The following is a 23,829-nucleotide window of genomic DNA, read 5'->3' on the forward strand; positions in this document are numbered from 1 at the left end:
AATTGAATCTTGCTGGTGACTCTTGCTCTTTAATCAAACAGAGCTGTAAATCAGGACTGACTCGTTAATACATCGTATTCATCTGTTTAACTCAGCATGACATTGAAAGCAATCGAACCACCACAAAGCCAAAGAAGAGTTACATTGCAACGCAAGGCTGTTTGCAGAACACGGTGAATGACTTCTGGAGGATGGTTTTTCAAGAAAACTCGCGAGTAATTGTCATGACTACAAAAGAAGTGGAACGAGGAAAAGTAAGTCTTAATGACCACAAGAATATATATTTTTTAATTGTGTGGATTGAGTTTGGCTAACCTGTAGGTCCTGGGGACCAGATTAATGAGTGAGGAGTTCGAGGCGTGATGATCACCATTTGCTGTATGCTCGTTTCTGGCGGGGTCAGCAATAGTCTGCATCAAGTGCCACCGAGCTGTCACTACATTAGCTGCTACATTTTTCATATATCTTTTATATATTGATTCTCTTAGCACTTCTCTCTCCTGAAGGCACAGACTCAGCTGGCTGGAGTAAGAGGTATTAGTTACCCTCTGGTACTTTGGTGAATATTGGCAACTTGGAAGATTTGGGGGGGGGGCGCAGGTGGTGGAGCGCAGGCAGAATGTGTAGAGAATTCCAGCCAATCATGAATCTATCGTCATCAATCTACACACTGATTTTCAAGCAAGATTCACTGCATGCTAATCTTGCTGGCCGCTGTAAAGCAGTTTGCAGTGCAAAATGTTGTTGTAACTGCATCTGTTTGAAAAGCCCCACCTAAAACCCCATCATGTCCCTTTAATCTGTAAAGAAGCGTATTAAATCTAATGGATTCCTTGTACTTACTGTGTTTTTATGCTGCGGTAAGTATTCCTGTTGTAGTCCATAGTTATTTCAGACCATTGCTGACCTAGTTTTCACTTGAACTTTAGTCTCTTTCTAGCTGAATCCAAGATGGCTACTCCATTTTACAGTAAATGAAGTTGGATATATGATCAATTAATGGAAGGTTTTGTGTAGCCAGTGTAGGGACTCTGGAGTTCCACACCTCTTCCTCCCCCACCCCCCCGGCACAAAACAATTCTCTGGAACATGAGGCAATAATTGGTGGTGACTTGAAGCAGGAATGCTCACATCAAGCTGGTCTTTTACAAGACCCCTTGTGTAGAGCGAATGGTCCAAATGTATCCCGATGTGTCTGCTCTGTACTGAGTCACTGCGGAGGAATTTGATGAAGAAGATTTTAAAAATCTGATGGGAGAGCTTCTATTCCTCCTTAGCCCCTGTGTAGGAATTGGATCTCTGCAGCCCACCAATGTAGAACTGTATATAGGAATCAGAGAGTGCCCTTATAATGGGAAATTATCCCAGCTCTCCCGAGACTCTCAAACTGGCCTGGTACTTAAGAACAAAAGAGATATTGTCAAGAAAAGCTTCTACCCTGCCTTGGAATCGAGCTGTGTTTTGAACATCCCTAATGTTTTAGCCTCTGCTATAATTACCTGGCAAATTATTCACTAATAAACTGATCCCAGAGCATAGGAGATTCTGGCTACCCCTGCCATCCAGTACCAATCCCTCTCACTTAAGAGCAGCAAAGAGAAATATTATTTTATAGATAAATGTTGGGTTTGGGGAACGTGGGGGCATGGAATGATGGATGATTTGAAGGGGCTGGGGGAGAGCCTAACTCTCTCTTCCCAAAGCATTCAGTGCTGGGTTCATTTTGTTGTATCGCCTGGGGTGGGTAAACTGCAGATGGCAAAATAACAAGAGGCAAAGCTATTTTCGTTGACAGAAAAATCATATACTGTTTTGCATTGCATTTACAGGAACATGCATTGTGTCTGTGGGTATAACTGTACTTGTATTCGTGTCGTTTGACGCAATCAGGAGGGTAGTCGGGGAGGGGGAGACCAGGTCTAATCTATCTGTTCTCGGTCTATATTTGTTACTTAAGCACTGCAAGAATAGTAACCCAACTGAAGATCGAAATCTGGTTTAATTCATTGGGGGAAATTTTAAAGAACAGCGATGTCCACTTACAATTTGGACAAGTAAGATGGAATTGGTCAATGTACATCAAACCCTGTACATTACCTCTGATTAAAGCTATCCCTCTTGCAGAACATAGTGTTGTTGCCTTTTTAATGGAGGATCTGTGAGCTCCGAGCACCTAGCAATAACTTCTAATATATTTTCTTGCACAGTAAAGGTCTCTCTTTATTGGCAGTGAGTGACGGTGATTAATTGACATTACAGCTGCCAGAGAAAAATCAATTGATGTAAAATTTTCCTCTTTTTTGTGATTTATTGCCTTGCTCACAGTGTTAGTTTATGAACACCACTGGATGCAGAATGAAATGGGTTTTATACTTGGAATTCTAACGGGCACAAGCGGCAACATCGAATTCAACCTAAAGTCTTTGTTTGCATGGCCCAAGCTTTTTTGGTATTATATATTCAGCTAGTGCCTGAGTCTCTTGCACAGCTGAATTGTTGGTGGTGGGGGAGGGGGAATAAGAGATTGGAAGGGGAAGGCAAGATCACAGTTTGATGCTTCAATTCAATTCAATTTTATTTGCCATATGTAACTAGTACAATGGAATGCTTACTCCCCGTAGGGACACGTCAGCTATTCTTACAGCACTTGCAAAACTAATTGAGTTAAGCTAATTTTGGGTGGAAAAGGGCAGGTTAAATGTAGATTCTCCCTTTTTGATTTGTAATTTACGTCTCATTATGCTACTGACCCAGGGATAGAGCGTGTTCTTTTTAAAATGCAGGTTTGAGTTTCTTTGCTCACCATGGTGTTGTCATTACTCTGCAGCAGAGTAATGAGATTAAAAGAAAAGGCGCAACAACTGGAGATGCCCTGCACCTCCGTGTACATCACATTAGCACCTGATTGGCTTAAATATAACTTTCATAAATCAGCCACTTGCAAATGAACAGGTAGGAATGTGCTAATGGGAAGGAAAACTACCAACCAAGAATCGGAAGCTAGAAAACCGCAGCTAATAAAACAAATAGCATGAAAGGCAAAACCGAACCAGTGAAATCAGTCAAGTATGCTATCTTTTTTATCAGTACCAGAGGGCAGAGAATTGAGATGTTTCTAACGCACACAATTGCAGAATTCACAACAACATCATTAAATTTACCTCGAGTTCTCTTCTGCGTGTTTCAATAGTCTCCATGAAAATTTCCATTTGAAGCCCTGTCTGTGCCTCCTAAGACTGCGGCTTCACTTCTGTTCCATGCCCCAGGTCCAAAGCAGCAGAGTCCCAGAGCAGCCCCATTGTCTCTGCATGTCACCTGAATGGAGTACAACTCTCTCGGTGCAATGTTAACTCTGATAGATTATAATTCCCAGATGCAGTTAAGGCTGCAGCGTTCTCAGTCATATTTTGGTGCTTTTAAACACACCATCTGATTGGACAAGCAAGTACAATTTGTCCCACATACAGTCTTCTGATTGAAAACCAGATCTGTGTGTGTGGGGGGGGAGGGGGGAATCCTCCTAATAGTTGCCATCAAGGTTCACCACATTCTCAGTGCTATTAAACAGGTGAGGTAACTTCTCCTGAGGTCCAGTGACTTTAATTTTAAAATTCTCTACTCCACATGTCCCCCACCTACCTCTGTGCTTCCTGGCCCCATGCACAATGTGCTGCACTTCTACCATTCTCCCCACCCACCCACCACCACTGCACTTCCTGGTTACCCTTATCCACTGATGTGAGTCCCACTATACGTGGTCCCTTCCCCACTCCACCTCTTCCAATCCATCCCTGGTCTGCACTTCCCTGCCTCTTCATCCAGTGCTGTGCTACACTTGTTGGCTTCTTGCCCCTCCTTTTTCCTTTTTGTCCCCCTTCCCCACTTTACCCTGCTCCAAGTCCACTTTTCCCTGATCATTGCGTCTTGGCCCCTTTCCCACTGTGCCCCAATCCCATAAACCATCCTAAATGTCACGACTGCCGCTCCAGACTACCCATGGGCAATGGCATAAAAGATCACCAAGTCTGAAATACAGACAGAATGTACAGCAGGTCAGTCAGTATCTGAAAGAGAAATATAGCTAAACATTTCAGATGTTTCCACCCAAAACATGAACCTTCAGATCTTCATTAACCTAAAAACAGAAAATGCTGGAAATACTCAGCAGGTCAGGCAGCATCCGTGGCGAGAGAGAAACAGTTACTGTTTCAGGTCAATGACCTTTTGTCGGAACTGGAACTGGTTAGAGATGTAGGCTTTAAGCAAGTACAAAGGCAGGGGAGGGGAGGATAGAACAAAGGTGTGACAGAGTGGAAGGTGGGAGAGATTAATGACAAAAGGGATGATGTTGCAAGGCAAAAGGAGATGGTAATGGAACAAGTAAAGAAACGAAAGATGGGTCTAGAGGAGGTGCAAGTGGGAATATCGGAATCATCAACAGCTGCTGTCCGGAAAAATGGGGGCAGTGGTTATGGTCGGAAATTGTTGAACTCGGTGAGTCCGGAAGGCTGTAAAGGGCCTAATCGTTAGATGAGGTGCTGTTCCTCGAGCTTACGTGACCTGTTGTGCAATTCCTGACTTTTGTTAGCGCAATTCACACCTCATCTAGAGCCATCCTTTGTTCCTTAACCTGTCCCATTACCACCTCCTCTTGCCTTGAATATCTCTTTCTATCCTATCACTGACCTTCCCTTTTGTTCTTTCATCCCCTCCCCCTTTTCCCAGCCCCTAACTTGCTTCACAATCTGTTCCTTTTCCTGCTTTTTTCCAGTTCTGACAAAAGGTCATCGACCTGAAACGTTGACTCTCTTTTTCTCTCTCCACGGATGCTGCCTGACCTGTTGAGTTTTTCCAGCATTTTCTGTTGTTATTCCTGACTTTTGTTGTTTTACGCTAAGAAACCTCCTGCCAAATGTACAACTTTACATTTAAGGTTAACTTCATCGACAAATTTGGTTTTGGATTGCTCTGGCAAATAGCTGGCACAAGCGTGACTGGCTGAATGGCAAACTCCTGTGCTTCATGAATTACGAGGAGAGACTTGAAATATACGGACTATTTTGTCTTTTTCTTCTTATGCCTCTGTGAAGCACCTTGGGATGTTTTTCTAAATTAAACGTGTTCTATAAATGCAAGTTGTTTCTGCTGGAGCAGAGAAGACCAAGGAGATTCAAGAGGTTTATCAAGAGTTTAAATAGGGAAAGACTACTTTCTCTGGTTAGGGGGTCAGTTATGAAGTATTGTCCATTTAAAAGTATCACTGAGAATGAGGAAAGTAGGAGAAATGTCTTTATACAGAGGGTTTTTGGACCATGGAATCCTTTGCACCAGGGAGTGGTTGAGGCAGAGACCATTGCTTTTAAGGGAAAATTGGATAAATATTTAAAGCGGGGAGTGATACAAGACTATGGGGGTAAAGGTGTACATGCTGTGGTGTACTACAGGGATGCAAAAATGGTCTGAGCCCTGAATGTGAATCTGATCTTGGGAGTGAAATTGGCTGAATGTTCTGCCTCACAGTGCAGCCCTTCCCCCTCACATTCTTCTCCAAGAAAGCTTGCTGAATTTATATATCCTAATGCTTGAAGTAAGCTTCTTTACGCTAATGCATCTATTTCAGAGCAAATGTGTGAAATACTGGCCAGACGAGATGTCTTTGAAGGAATATGGCGGTATGCGTGTCCGGAATGTTCGAGAGAACCCAGCCCACGACTATATCTTGAGGGAACTCAAACTCTCTAAAGTAGGACAGGTAAGAGTGGGGGTAGGAATTGCAATGGGGGTGGGGGAGGTGAATGTGTGTGTTCCCCCTCCTAAGTTTGTTCCTTTCTTTTGTCATCGGAGGGGTGAGAGTAGTTCCCGGTGTCTGATTTTAAATATAAATCTCTGTTTTAGGGGAGCACTGAAAGGACTGTGTGGCAATATCACTTCAAAACATGGCCAGATCATGGTGTTCCCAGTGATCCAGGTGGCGTCCTGGATTTCCTGGAAGAAGTAAATATCAAACAGGAGAACATCCCAGAAACGGGGCCGATCGTTGTTCACTGCAGGTACAGGAAAAGATTGGGTTTGGAGGAGAAGATTTAACTCCAATATTGAGTAAATCTTAATCCTTTTGACAGGAGTCCTCACTGAAACAATACCAATAGTTTAATACTGTTACTTTGCAGTGTTTGAAAATGAATTGGTATAATTGTTATTGGTGAGCTATTGCTGGTTACCTGTGACATACACCAAACTTGAAAGTATTGGCTTCCTCTGGAAATTGGGTCGTTCAGTGGATTAGGACACTGTCTTTTCATCTAGGTTTAAATGTGTCACAAGTGGATGGGATGAAGCTTTACTCTTTTTCTGTTGAGTGTAAGAGATTGGCATGAAATCGGGAAGTTGCAACTCCGTTTATTGTGTGTGTGTGAATCCACAGTCCCCTTTTTGGCACTAATTTGGCAGTCTTTATTGAGGAGGCCACACACACCAGGTGACTGGTGTAGGAAATTGGTGTGTCTCATCTGTTGCCATAGAACCGGTCTTGAGAAGTTTGGTTTGTAGATTTAGAGCAGATCGTTGTCTGTCTTTGACCTGTAAGAACTCAAGACTGACACCGGAAGGGAAAACATTATTGTTCCACTCCCCAACATGAGACCCTGCACATAGAAAGCTTTATGTTCATGTCTTTTAATATCCCCTCAATGAGACCATAGAGTCATAGAGTTATACAGCACAGAAAGAGGCCCTTTGGCCCATCGCGTCCGCGCCGGCCATCAAGCCCTGTCTAATCTAATCCCATTTTCCAGCATTTGGTCCATAGCCTTGTATGCTATGGCATTTCAAGTGCTCATCCAAATGCTTCTTGAATGTTGTGAGGGTTCCTGCCTCTACCACCCTTTCAGGCAGTGGGTTCCAGATTCCAACCACCCTCTGGGTGAAAAAGTTTTTCCTCAAATCCCCTCTAAACCTCCTGTCCCTTACCTTGATTCTATGCCCCCTTGTTATTGACCCCTCTACTAAGGGGTCTACCATTTACTTGTATCTGGGCTCTACCATTTACTTGTATCTGGGTTTTACTATTGCCCTCTGCTACCCCATCTCAGGAAGTCCATTAGATACAGTTCCACAGGCACCAGTTGTCTTTGGTACCTCACCAAGTGGCTGCTATTCACGTGTGAGCCTCGACACTGAAGCAACACTATTTGACTTCATCAGAGTTGAGCCCAATCCTATCCTCTCTCAATTCCATATGTGCACAGCACTCGGGAGCTGAAATCCTGGCTGAGATTTTTTCTTGTGCATTTTTGTTACCTTTCTTCCCCCCCCCCAACTATCCAGGGTCACTGCAACCAGATGTAACACTCTTACTGCCACTTCAGCTAATTCAAATCAAACCTGCTACCTTCCTGGTTCTGTCCTGAGGGGGTTGGTCTGTTCTGCAGTAAGACTGCAGATAAGCAATGGTCTAGTACAGTGAGCAAGTGGATGTGAAAGATTGCATACCATTACTGTAGTATAGTGTGCATCTCAGTGAGGTTTCTTTATATTTTTTTAATTTAAAGTGCAGTTCCTGCCTTGTGATCTAATTACTTTGTGTCCTCTCTCTCAAACATTTTCATTTTACATTACTGTTGAAAAAATTGCATGTCAAATGAACATTGAGAATATTTCAGTATAAATGAGCAAGTTACAGAGTGAATGTAAACTTGATCATTTTGTGTTGATATTTCAATCCCTCAATTGGACCTTTGCCGTGGATTTTGCTGCCAAGTGCTCATTATTTAAGCTTAATGGTGTTGAACTCACTAGGAGAGAGATTGAAAGAGACCTGGGAATGATAGTAAACCCAACACTTGCCATGTCCAATTATTGCCAAGCAGCAATCATCAAAACAAACAATACTGAGCTGTATTGCCAAATCAGAGCATAAATCTGACTCTGTCATGCTGAAGCAGTATAACATGGGCAGGTCGCGCATTTGCTTCAGTTTTGGCCACTGAAGCACGAGAAATATTCAAGCCCCGGAAGCGGTACAGGGAAGAGACTGATCCTATTGTTGGAGCCAAGAGATATTGAGAAAAGCTGGAAAAACTTGAACTCTTAAGCCTTGAAAGGCAGTTAATGGGGAGGCGGGGGTGGGGGGACCTTCTACTGGTGTAAAAGATACTAAGCGGAATAGAACCAGTTAATCCACAGCACCATTTCAAATTGATCCACAGCTACAAGACAAGTGGCAAATGTGAAAATTGGAAAAGGCAAGTTCAGGATTGATGGCAGGAAGCACTTCTTCACACAGTGATTGATGCCTGCAATGGTCTTGGGAGAGTAGTGGGAGCAGAAACTAGAGACAGGATACTATGAGGGAATATGGTAGGTTCTTGTAGAAGGCTGAGCTGAATTACCTTCCTGTATTGTGCTTAAATTTGTGATTTCTTCCCATTTATCAGAACACTTTGATTAGATTACTTAGTTATATTTCATGTACAGGTGCTTTTTATTCCTCCGTCTATCATGAGAGTGAAGAAACTTTTATATTACTCGCTGTTTTCTTGATTGATGATTCATTTCAGACCATCCATGATTTATCGCTCATAATCTTAATATACTTTTTTGAATTTGGCCCCTTGTACTCCTTTTCTACTGTTTCTGTGCTCCTCCGTAGAGAGGGTAACCAGCCTGCTAATCTAACTCGGCTGCTAGGGTGTGAGTACAGGCCAGGGCAACTTTAAACCCTAATGGAGCAGACGGGTGCTGAATCACAGATGCCAGTCTTCAGCCAATATGATTCACTCCACGTGATATCAAGAAACGGCTGAGCGCACTGGATACGGTAAAGGCTATGGGCTCCGACAACATCCTAGCTGTAGTGCTAAAGGCTTGTGCTCCAGCACTAGTCGCACCTCTAGCCAAGCTGTTCCAGTACAGCTACAACTCTGGCATCTGCCCAACAAAGTCATAAATTGCCCAGGTATGTCCTGTCCACAAATAGCAGGACCAATCCAATCTGGCCAATTTCCACTCCATCAGTCTACACTCCATCAGCAAAGTGATGGAAGGTGTCGTTGACAGTGCTATCAAGTGGCAGTTACTCACCAATAACCTGATAACCGATGCCAAGTTTGGGTTCTGCCAGGCTCACTCTGCTTCAAACCTCATTACAGCATTGGTCCAAACATGGAAGAGGATTTTGCCATAGACATAGTAAAGGAGGAGGTAGTGGAGATACTTGATGGGATAAAAATTGATAAAGAGGAGGTATTAGGCTGGCTGTACTTAAAGTAGATCGGTCACCAGGAGCAGATGGGATGCATCCTAGGATGTTGAGGGAGAAAATCGCGGAGGTACTGACCATAATATTCCAATCCTCCTTGGATACGGGGGTGGTGCCAGACGACTGGAGAATTGCAACTGTTACACCATTGTTCAGAAAAGGATGCAAAGATAAACCCAGCAACTACAGGCCAGTCAGTTTGACCTCGGTAGTGGGGAAGCTTTTAGAAACAGTAACCAGGGACAAAATTAACAGTCACTTGGACAAGTGTGGATTAATTAAGGAAAGCCGGCACAGATTTGTTAAAGGCAAATCGTGTTTAACTAACTTGATTGAGTTCTTTGATGAGGTAACGGAGGGTTGATGAGGGTAATGCAATGGTCGTATTGTACATGGATTTCCAAAAGGCGTTTGACAAAGTTCCACATAATAGGCTTGCCAGCAAAGCTGAAGCCCATGGAATAAAAGGGACAGTGGCAGCATGGATATGAAATTGGCTAAGTGATAGGAAACAGAGTAGTGGTGAACGGTTGTTTTTTGGACTGGAGGAGGGTATACAGTGGTGTTCCCCAGGGGTCGGTTCTAGGACCACTGCTTTTCTTGATATATATTAATGACTTGGATGTGGGTTTACAGGGCACAATTTCAAAATTTGCTGATGACACAAAACTTGGAAGTATAGTGAACAGTGAGGAGGAGAGTGATAGACTTCAGGAAGACAGACAGGCTGGTGAAATGGGCAGACACATGGCAGATGAAATTTAACGCAGAAAAGTGTGAAGTGATACATTTTGGTAGAAAGAATGAGGAGAGGACATATAAACTAAAGGGTACAACCCTGAAGGGGGTGCATGAACAGAGACCTGGGGGTATGTGTGCACAAATCATTGAAGGTGGTGGGGCAGGTTGAGAAAGCAGTTAAAAAGGATTTCGGGATCCTGGGCTTCATGAATAGAGGTACAGTATAGAGTACAAAAGTGTGGAAATTATGATGAACCTGTATAAAACACTGGTTTGACCCCAACTGGAGTATAGTGTCCAAATCTGGGCACCACACTTTAGGAAGGATGTGAAGGCCTTGGAGAAGGTGCAGAAAAGATTTACGAGAATGATTCCAGGAATGAGGGACTTCAGTTACGTGGATAGACTGGAGAAGCTGGGGTTCTCCTTGGAGCAGAGAAGATTGAGAGGAGATTTGATAGAGGTGTTCAAAATCATGAGCGGTCTGGATGGAGTAGATAGAGGGGAACTGTTCCCATTGGCAGAAGGGTTGAGAGCCAGAGGGCACAGATTTAAGGGGATTGGCAGAAGAACCAAAGGCAACATGAGGAAAAGCTTTTTAACTCAGCGAGTGGTTAGGATCTGGAATGCACTGCCTGAAAGGGTGGTGGAGGCAGACTCGATCACTGCTTTCAAAAGGGAGTTGGATAAGTATCTGAAGGAAAAAAAATTGCAGGGCTACGGGGAAAGGGCGGGGAGTGGGACTAGCTGAAGTGCTCTTGCAGAGAGCTGGCATGGGCTCGACGGGCCGAATGGTTACAGCACGGAAGTCGACCATTGTATGATTCTGTGACTTGCATTTATGTTATATAGCGCCTTTCATGACCACCGGACGTCCCAAGAACTTCACAGGCAATGAAGTACTTTTTTTTTGAAGTCACTGTTGTAATGTAGCTCCCCTAATGCCACCAGAACAGACATTACACAACCCAGCACAGACCAGGGATGGAATCTGGGGACACCCTGGTCTATATGGCTTTAACTGGCTGTTCCAAGGGAGTCGGTCGGAGCTAGAATTTCAACGTTGTGGAGGAGGAAGCGAGATTTGATCCTTTGCCAAAAGCTTGTCACTGGGCCACGCTTGATGTGTAGTGCAGTGCAGTCACTGTGATGAGTGGGTTTTTAGACACAAACAGCAATTTAAATACTGACAGCAATCCTTTGGGGACAATGAAACAGCTTTTTCCCCTCATCAGCTAAAAAGGGAAAACTAAAACATTGTGACAAGGCTAATGGAGTTAAAGATGAAAGTGCATTTTATTATTTTCAATGAATTTTTTCAGCAGACAAAAATCACTGCACAGCTTAACAGTAGGTTTACAACCCTCCAGCATAATGATCCTGCAGCAGCATCCCTTGGGGAGAAAGGATGGCTGATTGAATTTACTTTTTAAAACCTATTTTTGTTCTTGCAATTTTCTCCTCTCCTGAAGATGCTGACTCACTGGGGTGCAGTTTCACGGAAGCCTGTGGTCCCATGGTATTTCCAGTGACCTTTTTTTAATGTGAACCAAGACAATGAGTATTGGCAGGGTCTGGAACCATACAGGCATCCGAGGACAATTCTGTCCTTGCTCGTCCACACACTTTCCAACAGAGTTAGCAGTGGGAACCCTCTCTCCTTTTGTTCTTCTCGCTCGCTATCTCCACTCTCCTCTTTTCCCCCCCCCCCCCCCCCCCCCCAATGGTAAATCCCTAACAATAAATATCTCTCTGTTCTCATTAAACTTGGATATGTTGGCACTGGGGAATAGAGCATATTTTTTGCATTCATTGCAAGCACCAAGCGCTCCTATGTCAGATGTAGTATATTAAAAGCATTATCCCAGTAATAGCCCTTCGCCCCGATACCAGTAGAATGCCCCCTATCGATGCACATTTAATTGTGAACTTCTGGTCTCTGAAATCCAATTGGTTGAAGTTTTAACTTCATTATTTTGTGAACTAATCCTTAAAGGTTTGGGGTTAGTGAGTGCATTAGATACTGACAATCGAGTCTTTTCTTCCAACAGTGCGGGGATTGGGCGCACAGGAACCTTTATTGTGATCGACATCCTGATCGACATCATCAGAGAGAAAGGTGGGTAGGTACCTGCAAACTGGCTGTTCAGTCGCACCAGCCTCCAGCCAATTGTATGTTCCCACAAAAAAGGGATTCCTGCCCTATTAGTGTTGGTGAGTTAAGTAAAATTTAAATCCCAAATTGAAAGTGCTTTAGCTATTGAACACTCACTGATGCTTGTTCTTGTGCACAGTCTGCATCATGAGTGCCAAAGCAGGGCCGGTGTGTGCCACACCATTTTAAATGAAACACTTCCACATTTCTCTTGTCCTACAGATAAGTATAAATTCCTGTGTGGGTGGAAGGGATTAACGCTTTTTGGTGTCTAGGTATCTGGAGCTGTGTGAGAAACGACTCTTGAGCGTGGTTGCTGGTTTGTGTAAATATTGTACTGGGATCTGTTGTATTATGCTTTGTAAATTGTGTTTTGGGGGTGTGGCTTGGTCTGTAACTCCTTCACTGGGGAGATGACGTGTAATGTGGGATTCTGCCCTGTAGGTGTGGACTGTGACATCGATGTTCCAAAGAGTATCCAGATGGTGCGGTCACAGCGTTCTGGGATGGTTCAAACGGAGGCTCAGTACCGGTTCATTTACATGGCTGTTCAGCACTATATTGAAACACTGCAGCGTCGGATCGAGGAGGAGCAGGTACACCATGCGCAGTGAGCAGGAATGTTCAAACTTGTATTTAAAATGTTCTGTTCCACAAACAATTGTCTTTTCACTGCCCTGTTTATAGCTAATTGTTCATTAAAATAACAAATTAGGTAGATTCAGACAGGTATAGGACTTCAGTCACTGGGAAAGGGGCATTCTATCCAACTTGTGCTTCGGAAAGGAGATTGAGTGGGTAATACGTTTTGATCTCGTGTTTAATGTCAGAAGTATGAATAAATTACATATGGTGTCTTTATAGTTGGAGGATTCTGACTGTTACCAGAAGCTCCATCACTCCAATTAACAGTGTTAGTAGATTTGTAAATTTGCATTGGATAGAAAAAATCTCCATGGACAGCTCCCCAGTGCTGTTGGTAAATGCAAGTCCCAGTGTGGAACGGAACCAAATACACCAATGACATTTCAGGTTGGAGCCCCTGAATTAGCTGATCCTGAACTATTAGAGGAAAATTCAGCCAGAGTTCCTGCTACTAATAGCTCTCCAGTGACTCCTGCTGAAAAAATGTGCATATCTGGGTGTGTGGTGAGGACAGGTTCAGGCTGATTTTCACTGGTCATGCTCATACCTGAATACTAGCCACTTGGGTGAGGTATCTACGAAGTGGTATTCCAGCAAGTGTCAGTGCTTTCAGGAGAGGAGGAATTTGGAAAAAAAAAACACTTACAAATTCATGTGCAGTTTTATGTAGGAGGTGGCTCTGGTATATACTGTATTAGCTTCTCGCTTTTTGGGTGCAAACAAATTTAATGGGCTCAGTTTGGTACGGCCGCACCACACAAGGCCAGGGCCCCTTTAACAGAGATCACCTGTGTCCTGGGGAGGGAAAGTGTCTCTCTAATATCCGGCACACAGGAAATGGCTGTGTTTATCTTCCATATCTCATCCGTGGACATCGGTAGGTACAGTAACATACAGGCCTCGACAGAGATAAGAAGCTCTCTGAATAGTTGTTACAATTTTGTAGATTGGGTAGATAAAATAATGGAACCATTTTACATAGACAGTAGCATCTGGAGTGATGGGCAGGTAGCTCAGTAAATGCCATCTTCCTGTGTGCATTGGATTGCCAGCAGGGTATGTTGGACTGCCCTACCATTCAGAAAAGTTGCAAAATTTCCTTATAGCCTAGCTCATCTCTATCCTTGGCACAGATCCAAATTACTTGTCAGCTGCGTACAGATCAGTTTGTGTTGGAATTCTGAAAGACTTGGCAGTTAACATTGTTTTTAGTGAGTGCAGGGTGCGCTAGTATTAGGCTGTTAGTGTCTGCCTCCACAGTGACGCTCTCCAGGGTCAAGGCGGGTGTGGTATATGTGGGGTGCTGCAGGGAGTGTGTAGGGTACAGTGCTGGTTTTGTCAGTAAGGACGACGAGGCCTTTTTTTTCCCCGAGAAGTAGAAAGATCAGAATGACTTTGTTTTAATTTTTGTTCCCAAAATAACTCAGCCCATGTTTGAACAAATTCTTGTGTAAAGGACACTCCATGAAACACTCTAACAAGGACCCTGCCTCTTTTTCCAGAAAAGCAAGATAAAAGGCCGTGAATACACAAACATCAAATATTCCTTATCAGACCTGACGTGTGGAGGGGATCAAAGTCCTTTCCCACCCTGCACACCCACCCCAGCATGTACAGAGTAAGTACAGTCCATTTCACCATGGTTTTACACACTTCCCATACTTACTGTAATCGTGCCCATTCAATCAACCATTAACTCTTTGCTCCCATAAGTTGTGTATGATTGACTAGTGGTTGAAGTGGATGGTGCAGACTGTCGTTTCAGCTCTGACCTGGGCTTGCATGCTGCCCAAACTAAAGAGACAGCGATCTCTCCTCTCTGCTGGCTCCAGGGGTCCAAAGTGAATGAGTTTGAGGTGGCCTTGACTCATTTTGTAATAGATATAAATGTATAGTATGAAGCCCCTCATAGTTTTGTTAGTTGGCACTGAGCATGGCCAGAGGAACCAGAGTGACGGTTAGAGAAACATAATGCCCTGTGGTGCAGTGAGAGGTGCTTTTCTGAAGTTGAGGCAAAATAGAGGAAGCTTTACTCTGTTTCTAGTCTGCATTGTTTCCGATACTGAATGCCCAAACCGACAATTCAACTCCTTTTCGGCTGCATTCAGGCCCATGTATCACCTAGATGAGCAAATGTGAACCCAATGGTAATGCTGTAGTATTTTGTGTGGAGACCCTCTGCAAATGTTGGCACAGTCCTGGGGAGACTCTGTCCTAGCTTCCAAAAGACCATCACAGTTGCCCAGACGAATGGAGTGCGCTCATTGCGGAGTGTGGTATGTCTGACTGCAGACAAAAATCCCTTAACTTTATGGATGCATTCGCAGCCCGCCTCCCAAAGTCTGCAGACTCTAGTTTGAAAACCTGTGGTATGAACACAAAGAACACCTGTTTCAAAGGAATACATTGCACTGTGTCCAGTGAAGGGCTCTCCTACAAGGGATGAGTTCAGTTCAGGTCAAGTCTCCACTAAAGTAATTGTGTGCTGCAGCAGTGGGATTATAAACTGGGGGGGTGGGTGGGAGGGGGAAGTAAGAAAAGTAACAGGCACATGAGACATTGACCTGTAAATGGTAAGAAAGGTGCAATAAATGGGGAAAAGGTTGGATAATATATGTAAAAGGCACAAAGTAGAATGGAAGGTGAATGATTTTGGTTGGTGTAATCTTCCCTGCGCTCTTTGATTGGGAGGGGCAGAAACCCAAGATGCTGTTGCTGTTGATGGATTTATGTATTTCTGGAAAATAGCTCTATGATGAACTGAATTTACAGATGGGGAATTAGGCACCAATATCTCGCTGTTAATGTGGGAAGAGCTGGAGGATTTAATTTGTTCATCACAGTATATGTAAACAAAAGCCATTGGTGCTGTAGGTGGGGGATATCTGTGAACAGTCATTATTTCATTAAAGTAATGTTAGCAAACAAGGTTTGAAGAAGGTTAAGTCTTGCCATTATAAGCGTAAGTAACCTTTTAATGACTGCAAACAATCTCTTTGCACCAAAAATGAACTCGTGTGGAGTCTCATTCCTTCAGGTTTTGAATTTTTGGGGGAGATTTTAAAAATGTAAAATTTAATTTTTGTTTTCTCTTCCTTTTTTTTTTTCTCTCTCTCTCCAATCTTTCTTTCCCTCTCGCGCTCTCTCTGTACCTGATCTGACATTGAATTTCCCCTGCTTTAATTCACCCTCCTTCTCGGTCCTTCCTGTGTTTATTTCCCAATCCTTAAATCTCATTGGTTAAGGAGATAGCCAGTTGGTTGCCCTGTTCACTCTGGTCCCCGTTTCCTTTGCTGTGCCATTATCCGCTCGCATTCCCAGCAACTTTGCAGGCAAAACTGTTTTGAGCTGACGGATGCTGGGGCAAGCCTGACTAAAGACAGACACTGTTGGATGCCCTGCTACAGCAAATTCTGGCCCTTTGTATCCTTGGCGTGTATTAACAGTGAAATTGATTTTAGATTTGTTAAGTTTTAAAATCATTACCTGCACTGAAAGTGGACATGCTGCTGGAGGTGAGTAATGATGCTGCAGTGCATGTAATTTATTGGAACTCTCAAATAAATATTGCTAGAGTACTATATCACTTGGGGTGGGACAGTTTTCATTTGATTACTTCAGGTCTCCTGTCTGCACTTGGGTTTGGGTGCCTTAGTTAGCTTGATTTTCTGTAGCATGCGAGTGAAGGGCAGTGTTCCTTTTAAGCTGCGCAGCGCTCTGTAGCTCCCATGCAGCCGGCTCACCGGCTTTTAAATGGGAACAAAACGCACATGCGCGATATTTTGAATGGGCCGCGCACCCAAGAAAGTAAATTAAAGGGAACATCGGTGAAGGGTAATTAATTATATTCAGTTCTAACGTACAAACGGTCCTGTGACTCCCGCAGGGAGTGCAACAAATTCCATTGCTCGTAGTGGGAGTTCTCGTTTGGGTGAGAGACCCCCATTGTATGAACAGCACATTCCTGCTGGTAGAGTCTCACTAATGTGAGTTGGGGTCAAGTCAGTGCAACGTAGCAAATTGTAATGTAAAATACATTCACTGAAAATTAATGATCAGTTTAGGGAAAATGTTGGGGAGTGAAATCGAGATGCTTTTTAATGAAAAAGTTTGGTATAATGATGGCTTAATTTTGTTAACATGCTGCAACATTGTTTGTATGTGAATTATTGCAAATGAAACCTGGTTGTGTTCTCTCCCTGGCAACATGCTGTAGTTCTATTTTATATTAACAAAATGGTACGGAATTTAACTGATCCCACACAGTAGCAATGTTAAAACATGTGAATTAAAACAGTGTTACTGTTATGAGAACTATGCAAATAATAACACTGTACAAAGTCAAATACTGTAGCTATAATTAATCAGTGCCACAATGTTAAGGTGGCTACTTTGCAGTATTGCTGCGTAAAATGGCATTGCATTTAATACTACAGGGTTACAGAATAAACATTAATATAATCAGTGGTCGGGAATGCATTAATGGATCATCTGTGAGGTTAGCTTTCTAGTTCATAACTACATGGTGAAATTGAATGAGGAATTTCTGAACATATGAGGGAGTGAAAGAAACAATCAAAATGTTAGCTACATGTGTGACATTCTTCTGTTTGAAATCGCCCCCCTACCCACGTGCATGCACTTTTCTCCAAGGGATATCGCACGGTTACAGATGATTGCAGTATGCGATGACTGCGGTGCGTTGTTACCCGTGTCTGTGTAATTGTTTTCTCTGAGGTAAAGAGCAGCTCCCGCATGAGTGCAACTAATCTGCTATTGCTAGTCCTGGCAGAGATGGAGTTGAGAGAAATAATTGTTTTACTGTTGCGGTGTGGAGTAGATGAGAATAACAATTGGGGGCACAGTGATTCCTCTGTGTAGAGGGAGATGGGTCAGAAATGTTTGTTAAAGGTAGGGAGGGGGAGCAGCAAAGACCAGTGCCAGGCTATAGTAGTGATGTACACACATCCAGTGGTGAACACATTTATCTAACACTGTCTCCTGATGCAGGTTATAGTAGTGATGTACACACATCCAGTGGTGAACACATTTATCTTAACACTCTCTCCTGATGCAGGATGAAAGATGAGGGTGGCAGGATCTATGAAAACGTTGGCTTGATGCAGCAGCAAAAGGGCCATAGATGAGATAATGCCAGTGTTCAGAACAGAATGGAACGGTAAGATTTGTTACTTCTTTTTTAATCTCATTTAAAAAAACAAGTAAATGAAAGATCTACGACGTCTCCTGAAAGTGCTGACTCTTACTGTGGTGGTACAGTTCCACCACCCTCTTAAATTTCACCCAAGATAGGTAGTTGTTGATATTTGAGCCTGACCGTGAGGGTCAGCAGATTATTTAACTCCTGGGGCCAACAGTTGCTTCAGTTTTTAAACAAAAATATTCACACTTTTTCCTTCCACTAAAACTAATTGATTGCAAAGGATTTTCTAGGATTTTGCAAACCCTTCTATCGCCTGTCAAATAAGAATGTCTTCCAAACCTTTTGGAGTGGGTGTCCCTGGCCCTCTGCTCAATGGCCTGGTTAGAGGTGGGGGTAAGGGGTACAACGGTCATGTGAAACCTTCAACTTTTGCATTGTAAAAATGTTTTCCCTCTTCCCTCGATCATCTGCCCTCTTCAGAAGGTACCGACTCTTAGCTGAGCTACAGGTCCACGGGCAAGGGTGAGCTATTCGTCACCTCACCCAACCAGCCACTCTTCTCGTGAGCCCTGACATCAAATATTGGAAGGCTTATTGAACGGTGTGGGGCATCACCCCAATCCGGTGCTCCTCTGACGTCCACATATGAGCACTTTCTAAATGGTGTCACTGGGTACTGACGCTGAGCAGAAACCTTGTCTGTTTTCTCCCTCCCTATTCCGGAGATCAAGGGGTTATGTTACTGGACAACTAATCCAGAGGCCTGGACTAATGATCTGGAGATAGGAGTTCAAATCCCACCACGACAGCTGGGGATTTAAAATTCAATGAATTAAATAAATCTGGAATAAAAGCTAGCGTCAGTAATGGTGACCATGAAACTGTCGGATTATCATAAAAACCCATCTGGTTCCCTAATCTGCCGTCCTTACCCGGTCTGGCCTATATGTGACTCCAGACCCACAGCAATGTGGTTGACTCTTGACTGCCCTCCGAAATGGCCCAGCAAAGCCATTCAGTTGTACACCACCACCATCTCCAGGGTAATTAGGGATGGGCAATAAATGCTGGTCTTGCCAGTGATGCCCACATCCCATGAATGAATTTTTAAAAAAATTATAGGGCTGTATTTGCTGCCTAGCTGAGAGCAACTAATTCAGTAAAGACTGAACCTCAGACTCTATAGGGTTCAGAACCAGGCCATGCAATACAGTCACTTACTAATCCAACGGGGAGTCATCAAGAATGTTTAAATGCTGTTTACATTGTATCTCTACACTATCACACTGCTGTTTCCATTGTTACTGGTGTATATTTTCATTAACATGATGGAGATTTGAAGCAAAAAGTTGGAGTTTCCTCGTATGCTACTAATCCGAGCTGGTGGTATATGGTGACTGAGTTTAGGGTGATCGAGCTGGGCTCCAGCTCTTGTGTGTCTCCAGCAACTGGCTAATGAGGGACATTTGCAGGGGTCTGGGAGCAGATCGCCAGCCCAGTTTGGGTGGGGGAGGGAGGGTGATGCTTGGTGCCAGGAGATCTAACCGGGAAAGGGAGATCATTGATAAAATATTAGGAGCTGTGTGCTTCATTACAATCTCACTGTGTTTTCTAGCCACGGAGTTGATTCTTTGCAGCAACTTCATAAATTACGATTTTGTTTTTTAAAAATACTGCCATGTAGTAACAACTGCTCTAAGTGTTTGAACTCCAGGTCCCAAAACTGATCCAGAAAATATTTGTTCTTGAAGAATTTACCTTATTTTTTGTTAAATCCATAAGCACTTTCTCAGTAAATCTAAGTATCACGTTACTCAGTGTTGATTTCAGCTGTGGCCTTGAAGTGTAGAATAAACAGATGATTCTGTTGTTTGAATATAACAGCCACAGATTGAAACACGCATTTTCTCTAAATTCAACTGTATTGATACTGTACTCAGTTATCAGCTGTGTGCTGAAGTGAAATTGGTTCCACTTTTCCAACACATCAAGAGCTTTGCTAAAACTTTACTGTCATTTGATTTTATTTTTCCCTCTCAGGAACAAGTTGAGGTGGCTGTGAAAAGCAGAGGAGAAATGAAAACACTTCAGGTGTGAGTGGAATGAAAAACGACCGTCGAAGGCTTAGTTCAGAGTATCGTGGAATTTGTTTTCTTTCCCCCCTCCCCGTTTAAACACTAAAAGTGAAGAGTAACCACCCTCATTCTTTCAGAACAAGGTTCTCTGTGCTAGAAAGTGAAGCATCACCCATACTTTGTGCATCCTTCGCATCGCTTTTCAGTATTTTACTGACGTGAAACCCAAGTGCCTTTTTACAGTCATAGCCTCTCTGCCATCATTTTTACTTCACGTAGTTCTCCGAGAACTTGAACTCATTTTTAATTCTTTTTGTTTAAATACAGAATAGTTTTAAGAACCCAGTGAGGTTAAGTAGAAAATCGTACATCTTTAAAGAATAGTTTTGCTTTTAGCAAGCTGTTCAGTAACATTGACGTAGACCATGAGAGTGTTATGTGTTGTACCTTTGGCTTTCCTTGTTTTTATTAACAGCTTAAAAAGAGGGATTGTTGGAATTTGCACAGGGGATTTCCCCTCTCTTTCCTCCCCTCCCTGTTAAGTTGCTTGGAAGTATTGAGGCTTTTTAATACTTAAAACTCTCGTCTTTGTAAGAAAATGATTCACTGGCCATAGCCTCGCTGTTAGGGTTGATACTGTGTTGGAGATTAGATGTGTGCTACCCCACATCGATGTGTATCTGTTTCATATCAGACCATTTTTTTGTTGGCACAGAATGAAAATGAATTAAAAACAAGATTGTTCTCCCTAGTAATAATGAGAGAACCCAGCAACCTTAGTACGGTTGAGCTCTGATGAGCGTAGGACCTGCTCGCCAGGGAACTTAACACTTGGATAGGGGTTAGTGTTCAGTTTGTATCCCTCCCAGCCACAGCTAGAGATGACCAATTTGCCTGTCTTCGCCCTATAACAATTCACTCTTGTACACCGTAAGTAAGGTAAGCTATATGTCTGGGATAGTCAGAGGTGTGCCAATCTCCTGTAAGAGATCTCGAGCCAGAAACAAGTGATCTTCCTCCACTGTGCCTATAAAATCTACACTCGCCGCTCCCCCCCACCCCCCCAAACTGTGTCTTCCTGAGTTCTTCTCCTCCATTTGGTATTGGTCACAATGTGTGTACGTTCCACATAAGAGGAATGAGTCATTAAAAAAAGGCTTGTGTACTGTTTTGATTTAAACATTTTATATGTAAATTTGAATGTTATTTTCTATGTACTTTTATATGAAACTATCTACTTTTAAATACTCCATGGGGCACAAATTAACACTACCTTCAACAGCAGGTTGAATTCCTAGTGTTCAAGGAGATAATGGATTAGGTAGATGTACTTTGCAAGCTAAATCTCTTGAGGACGGCACCACCTTTGGTTGGCATTTTCCTGACACTTGGGGCAAGGACAAGCTGCAGCTTCTCTGGGGTGCCCCTCTCTGGTAGCTTGTGGTAGTTACACCAGAGTTCAACATGCAGTTCAAATACAAGAACAATTTTCAAGACGCCATTTTGTCCCAGCTCATTTCAGGAGAGATGAGGGGTAGAAACCATAGCATCAAGGACCTTTTTTGAGCCAAATGCAGTTGGAATCAGTAGGGAGGAGTAGGCCATTGTTCTGGGCCTCAATGTCCATTCCACACAACACTGGCCTATATCCCAAGTTACTAATCGGCAACACATTTGCATTCCCCACAAAAGCTATCCTGAGTCTTCTGTAACTATGTTTGGGTGGAACTGGTGCTGCCTTCCCCATTTTCCCTGCTGCCCCTCCCCTCCCTACCAGACTGTTCTCCTAGAACCATATGCATGTGTAGGACAGTATGCCAATAAGCCATATCCCAGACGCAACAGAAGCTCCTGAAGCAGATTTAAGGGTTTAGGGTGAATGGGGGAACAGTAGAGGGGCCACCTACTTGATGAGACCATATTAAATCTGACATTATAGCTCAATAAAAGATCCTCAGTACCCTTGAGGGAGCAGGTGATGCCCTGTAAGAGACCACTTGGAGTTCCTCCACTTTCCACTTCTGTATGGAAAAGGATTAAATGGGCGTTGAGAAAACTGCTGTGTCCACTAGAACGGAGCAGACGTTTAGCATCGTTGGTGGATCTCCACTGTCTCCAAACCACTACAGAAACCATTGTTTGTACTGGGTTAAAACATGGATCAGGAACAGGATCGGGCAGATGATTTAGTAGTGTCTCCAGACAGTGAAGTGTGTAAGCAGGATCTTACAATGTGCAAATGATACTTTTGAGCCACCTTAGTGTTTTAGCCTACGTGCCAAATCTATTGGGCAAATTTAATCTGATGGGAAGTGGAAGAGTTCAGTGGCAAAGTACAAGAGTTCCACCTACCCTGCCCCCTGCTGGCAGTGTACTGCAGGTAGCTTGCCTCTTCAGTGATGCCTGTGACTTGGCTAGCCTTCCTGTGAGGCTGCTGTATCAGCCTGCAACTAAATATAAAGGATATCAAAAGAATTTTTTGAAAAACTTGAAATGGGAATCTATACATCATCACTTTGCAGTGAAATTCTCCCTAAAGCAGTTTATACCGAAACTATTTAGATGCCTAAAATGTGACCGTGGATTTTATTGTATTTACTGACCGGAGCTGCTGTTTTGGAGGATTTTATGCTTGAATCAGGATTTTGTAATTTTGTGAGGTTATGAATCCTTTTATTTCCTCCTCCCCCCTCCAAGCTCCATGCCACCCGTGGCTGACTAGCGGGAGGGTGCGTTGTGACCTGCTCCCAGGCCTCTACCGTTGCGCTGTCAGCCAGCTGTGAGAAGCCACATGAGAGCATCCCAGGGATGAATCTCTTTCCTCGGTATGGCCTTTGTTTCCTGCCCTCTATCTGCGAGGAGGATCCTGGCCTCTGCTCGCTGTTTCCTTACACGAATACACCTGTGATCGGGAACTCCTGGCCTGGGAATGGACCCACATTGCCCAGTTGCTCCATGTTGATGCTCTAACACACACACAGCTAATTCAAGTTTTGTATTTGAGCATTAATTGGGAAGTCTGCATTAGTTTGGAATTCTGCACTTGGTTCCTGAATGCGTTTTTCTGGAGCTGACTCGTTAACGAGCTTTCAACTTCACAACATTTAAACTCGATACTTAATATAAAAAGAGGAGAAATTAACTTTAGCAAGTCCTGGATGTAACCAGTTGGCCTTTTAATGTGAATTGAATTGCTCTAATGCTTCAGATTATTACATGGGCTGTTTGTTCACCTGCAGAATCACAAATTGAATAACCCATTGTAAACGATCAGAATAATGGTGCAATGACTATAAATGACATCTGCTTTTTATTATCCATCCTGTAATTTCACATTTTGTCAAACTACATACCATTCAGATGTCTAGTTTATGTACAGACACAGTAAATGATTTTCCTATATTTATAAAAGTATATATGGGTGGTAGTCGATTTCTTTTTTTTGCTAGTCATGCTGTGATTTTAAAGCTGCATAAGCTGATATCAGAGTATAAATGTATTTGTAATGTATCAGATCTAAAATTAGGAATAAAGTCATTTTATATAAGCTGAGTATCTGCATCATTTTCTCTCTCACCTCTGTTTCTGGAGTTGCTGTCCAGTAAGTACAGACCTCCTGTGGGATGATAGTATTCTGTGATAGACACACACAGTCTCCCTGTGAGACTCAATGAAATGAATAGTCCACATTAGTTTGAATTTAGATTGGCATGGAACTACCTGCTACTGGTTGGTATGACTGCTGCCTCCAGCAAACAAAGAACTTGCCAAACCAAGGAATGCAGCTCCA

At 43.2% G+C, this 23,829-nt stretch overlaps 1 protein-coding gene across 2 annotated transcripts in view; it reads left to right on the forward strand.

Annotated features, from left to right (window-relative positions):
- The window catches only part of ptpn11a (protein tyrosine phosphatase non-receptor type 11a), a 56,610-nt gene extending 33,024 nt beyond the window's left edge, over positions 1-23,586 (forward strand). The window contains exons 9-16 of one of the 2 annotated variants that reach the window (XM_085961362.1): positions 96-254; positions 5,621-5,752; positions 5,896-6,050; positions 12,052-12,119; positions 12,600-12,751; positions 14,303-14,418; positions 17,878-17,979; positions 20,005-23,586. In XM_085961362.1, the coding sequence (XP_085817488.1) occupies positions 96-254; positions 5,621-5,752; positions 5,896-6,050; positions 12,052-12,119; positions 12,600-12,751; positions 14,303-14,418; positions 17,878-17,947 (852 nt within the window). In that variant the 3' untranslated portion in view covers positions 17,948-17,979; positions 20,005-23,586. The remainder of the gene's footprint in view (positions 1-95; positions 255-5,620; positions 5,753-5,895; positions 6,051-12,051; positions 12,120-12,599; positions 12,752-14,302; positions 14,419-17,877; positions 17,980-20,004) is intronic. The other variant, XM_085961363.1, reaches the window with a different exon arrangement.
- Positions 23,587-23,829: the final 243 nt, after the last annotated feature.

This window comes from Somniosus microcephalus, chromosome 19 (assembly GCF_052327205.1).
Source record: "Somniosus microcephalus isolate GS21.2 chromosome 19, FLI_Smic_1.0, whole genome shotgun sequence".
Taxonomy (NCBI): Eukaryota; Metazoa; Chordata; class Chondrichthyes; order Squaliformes; family Somniosidae; genus Somniosus; species Somniosus microcephalus.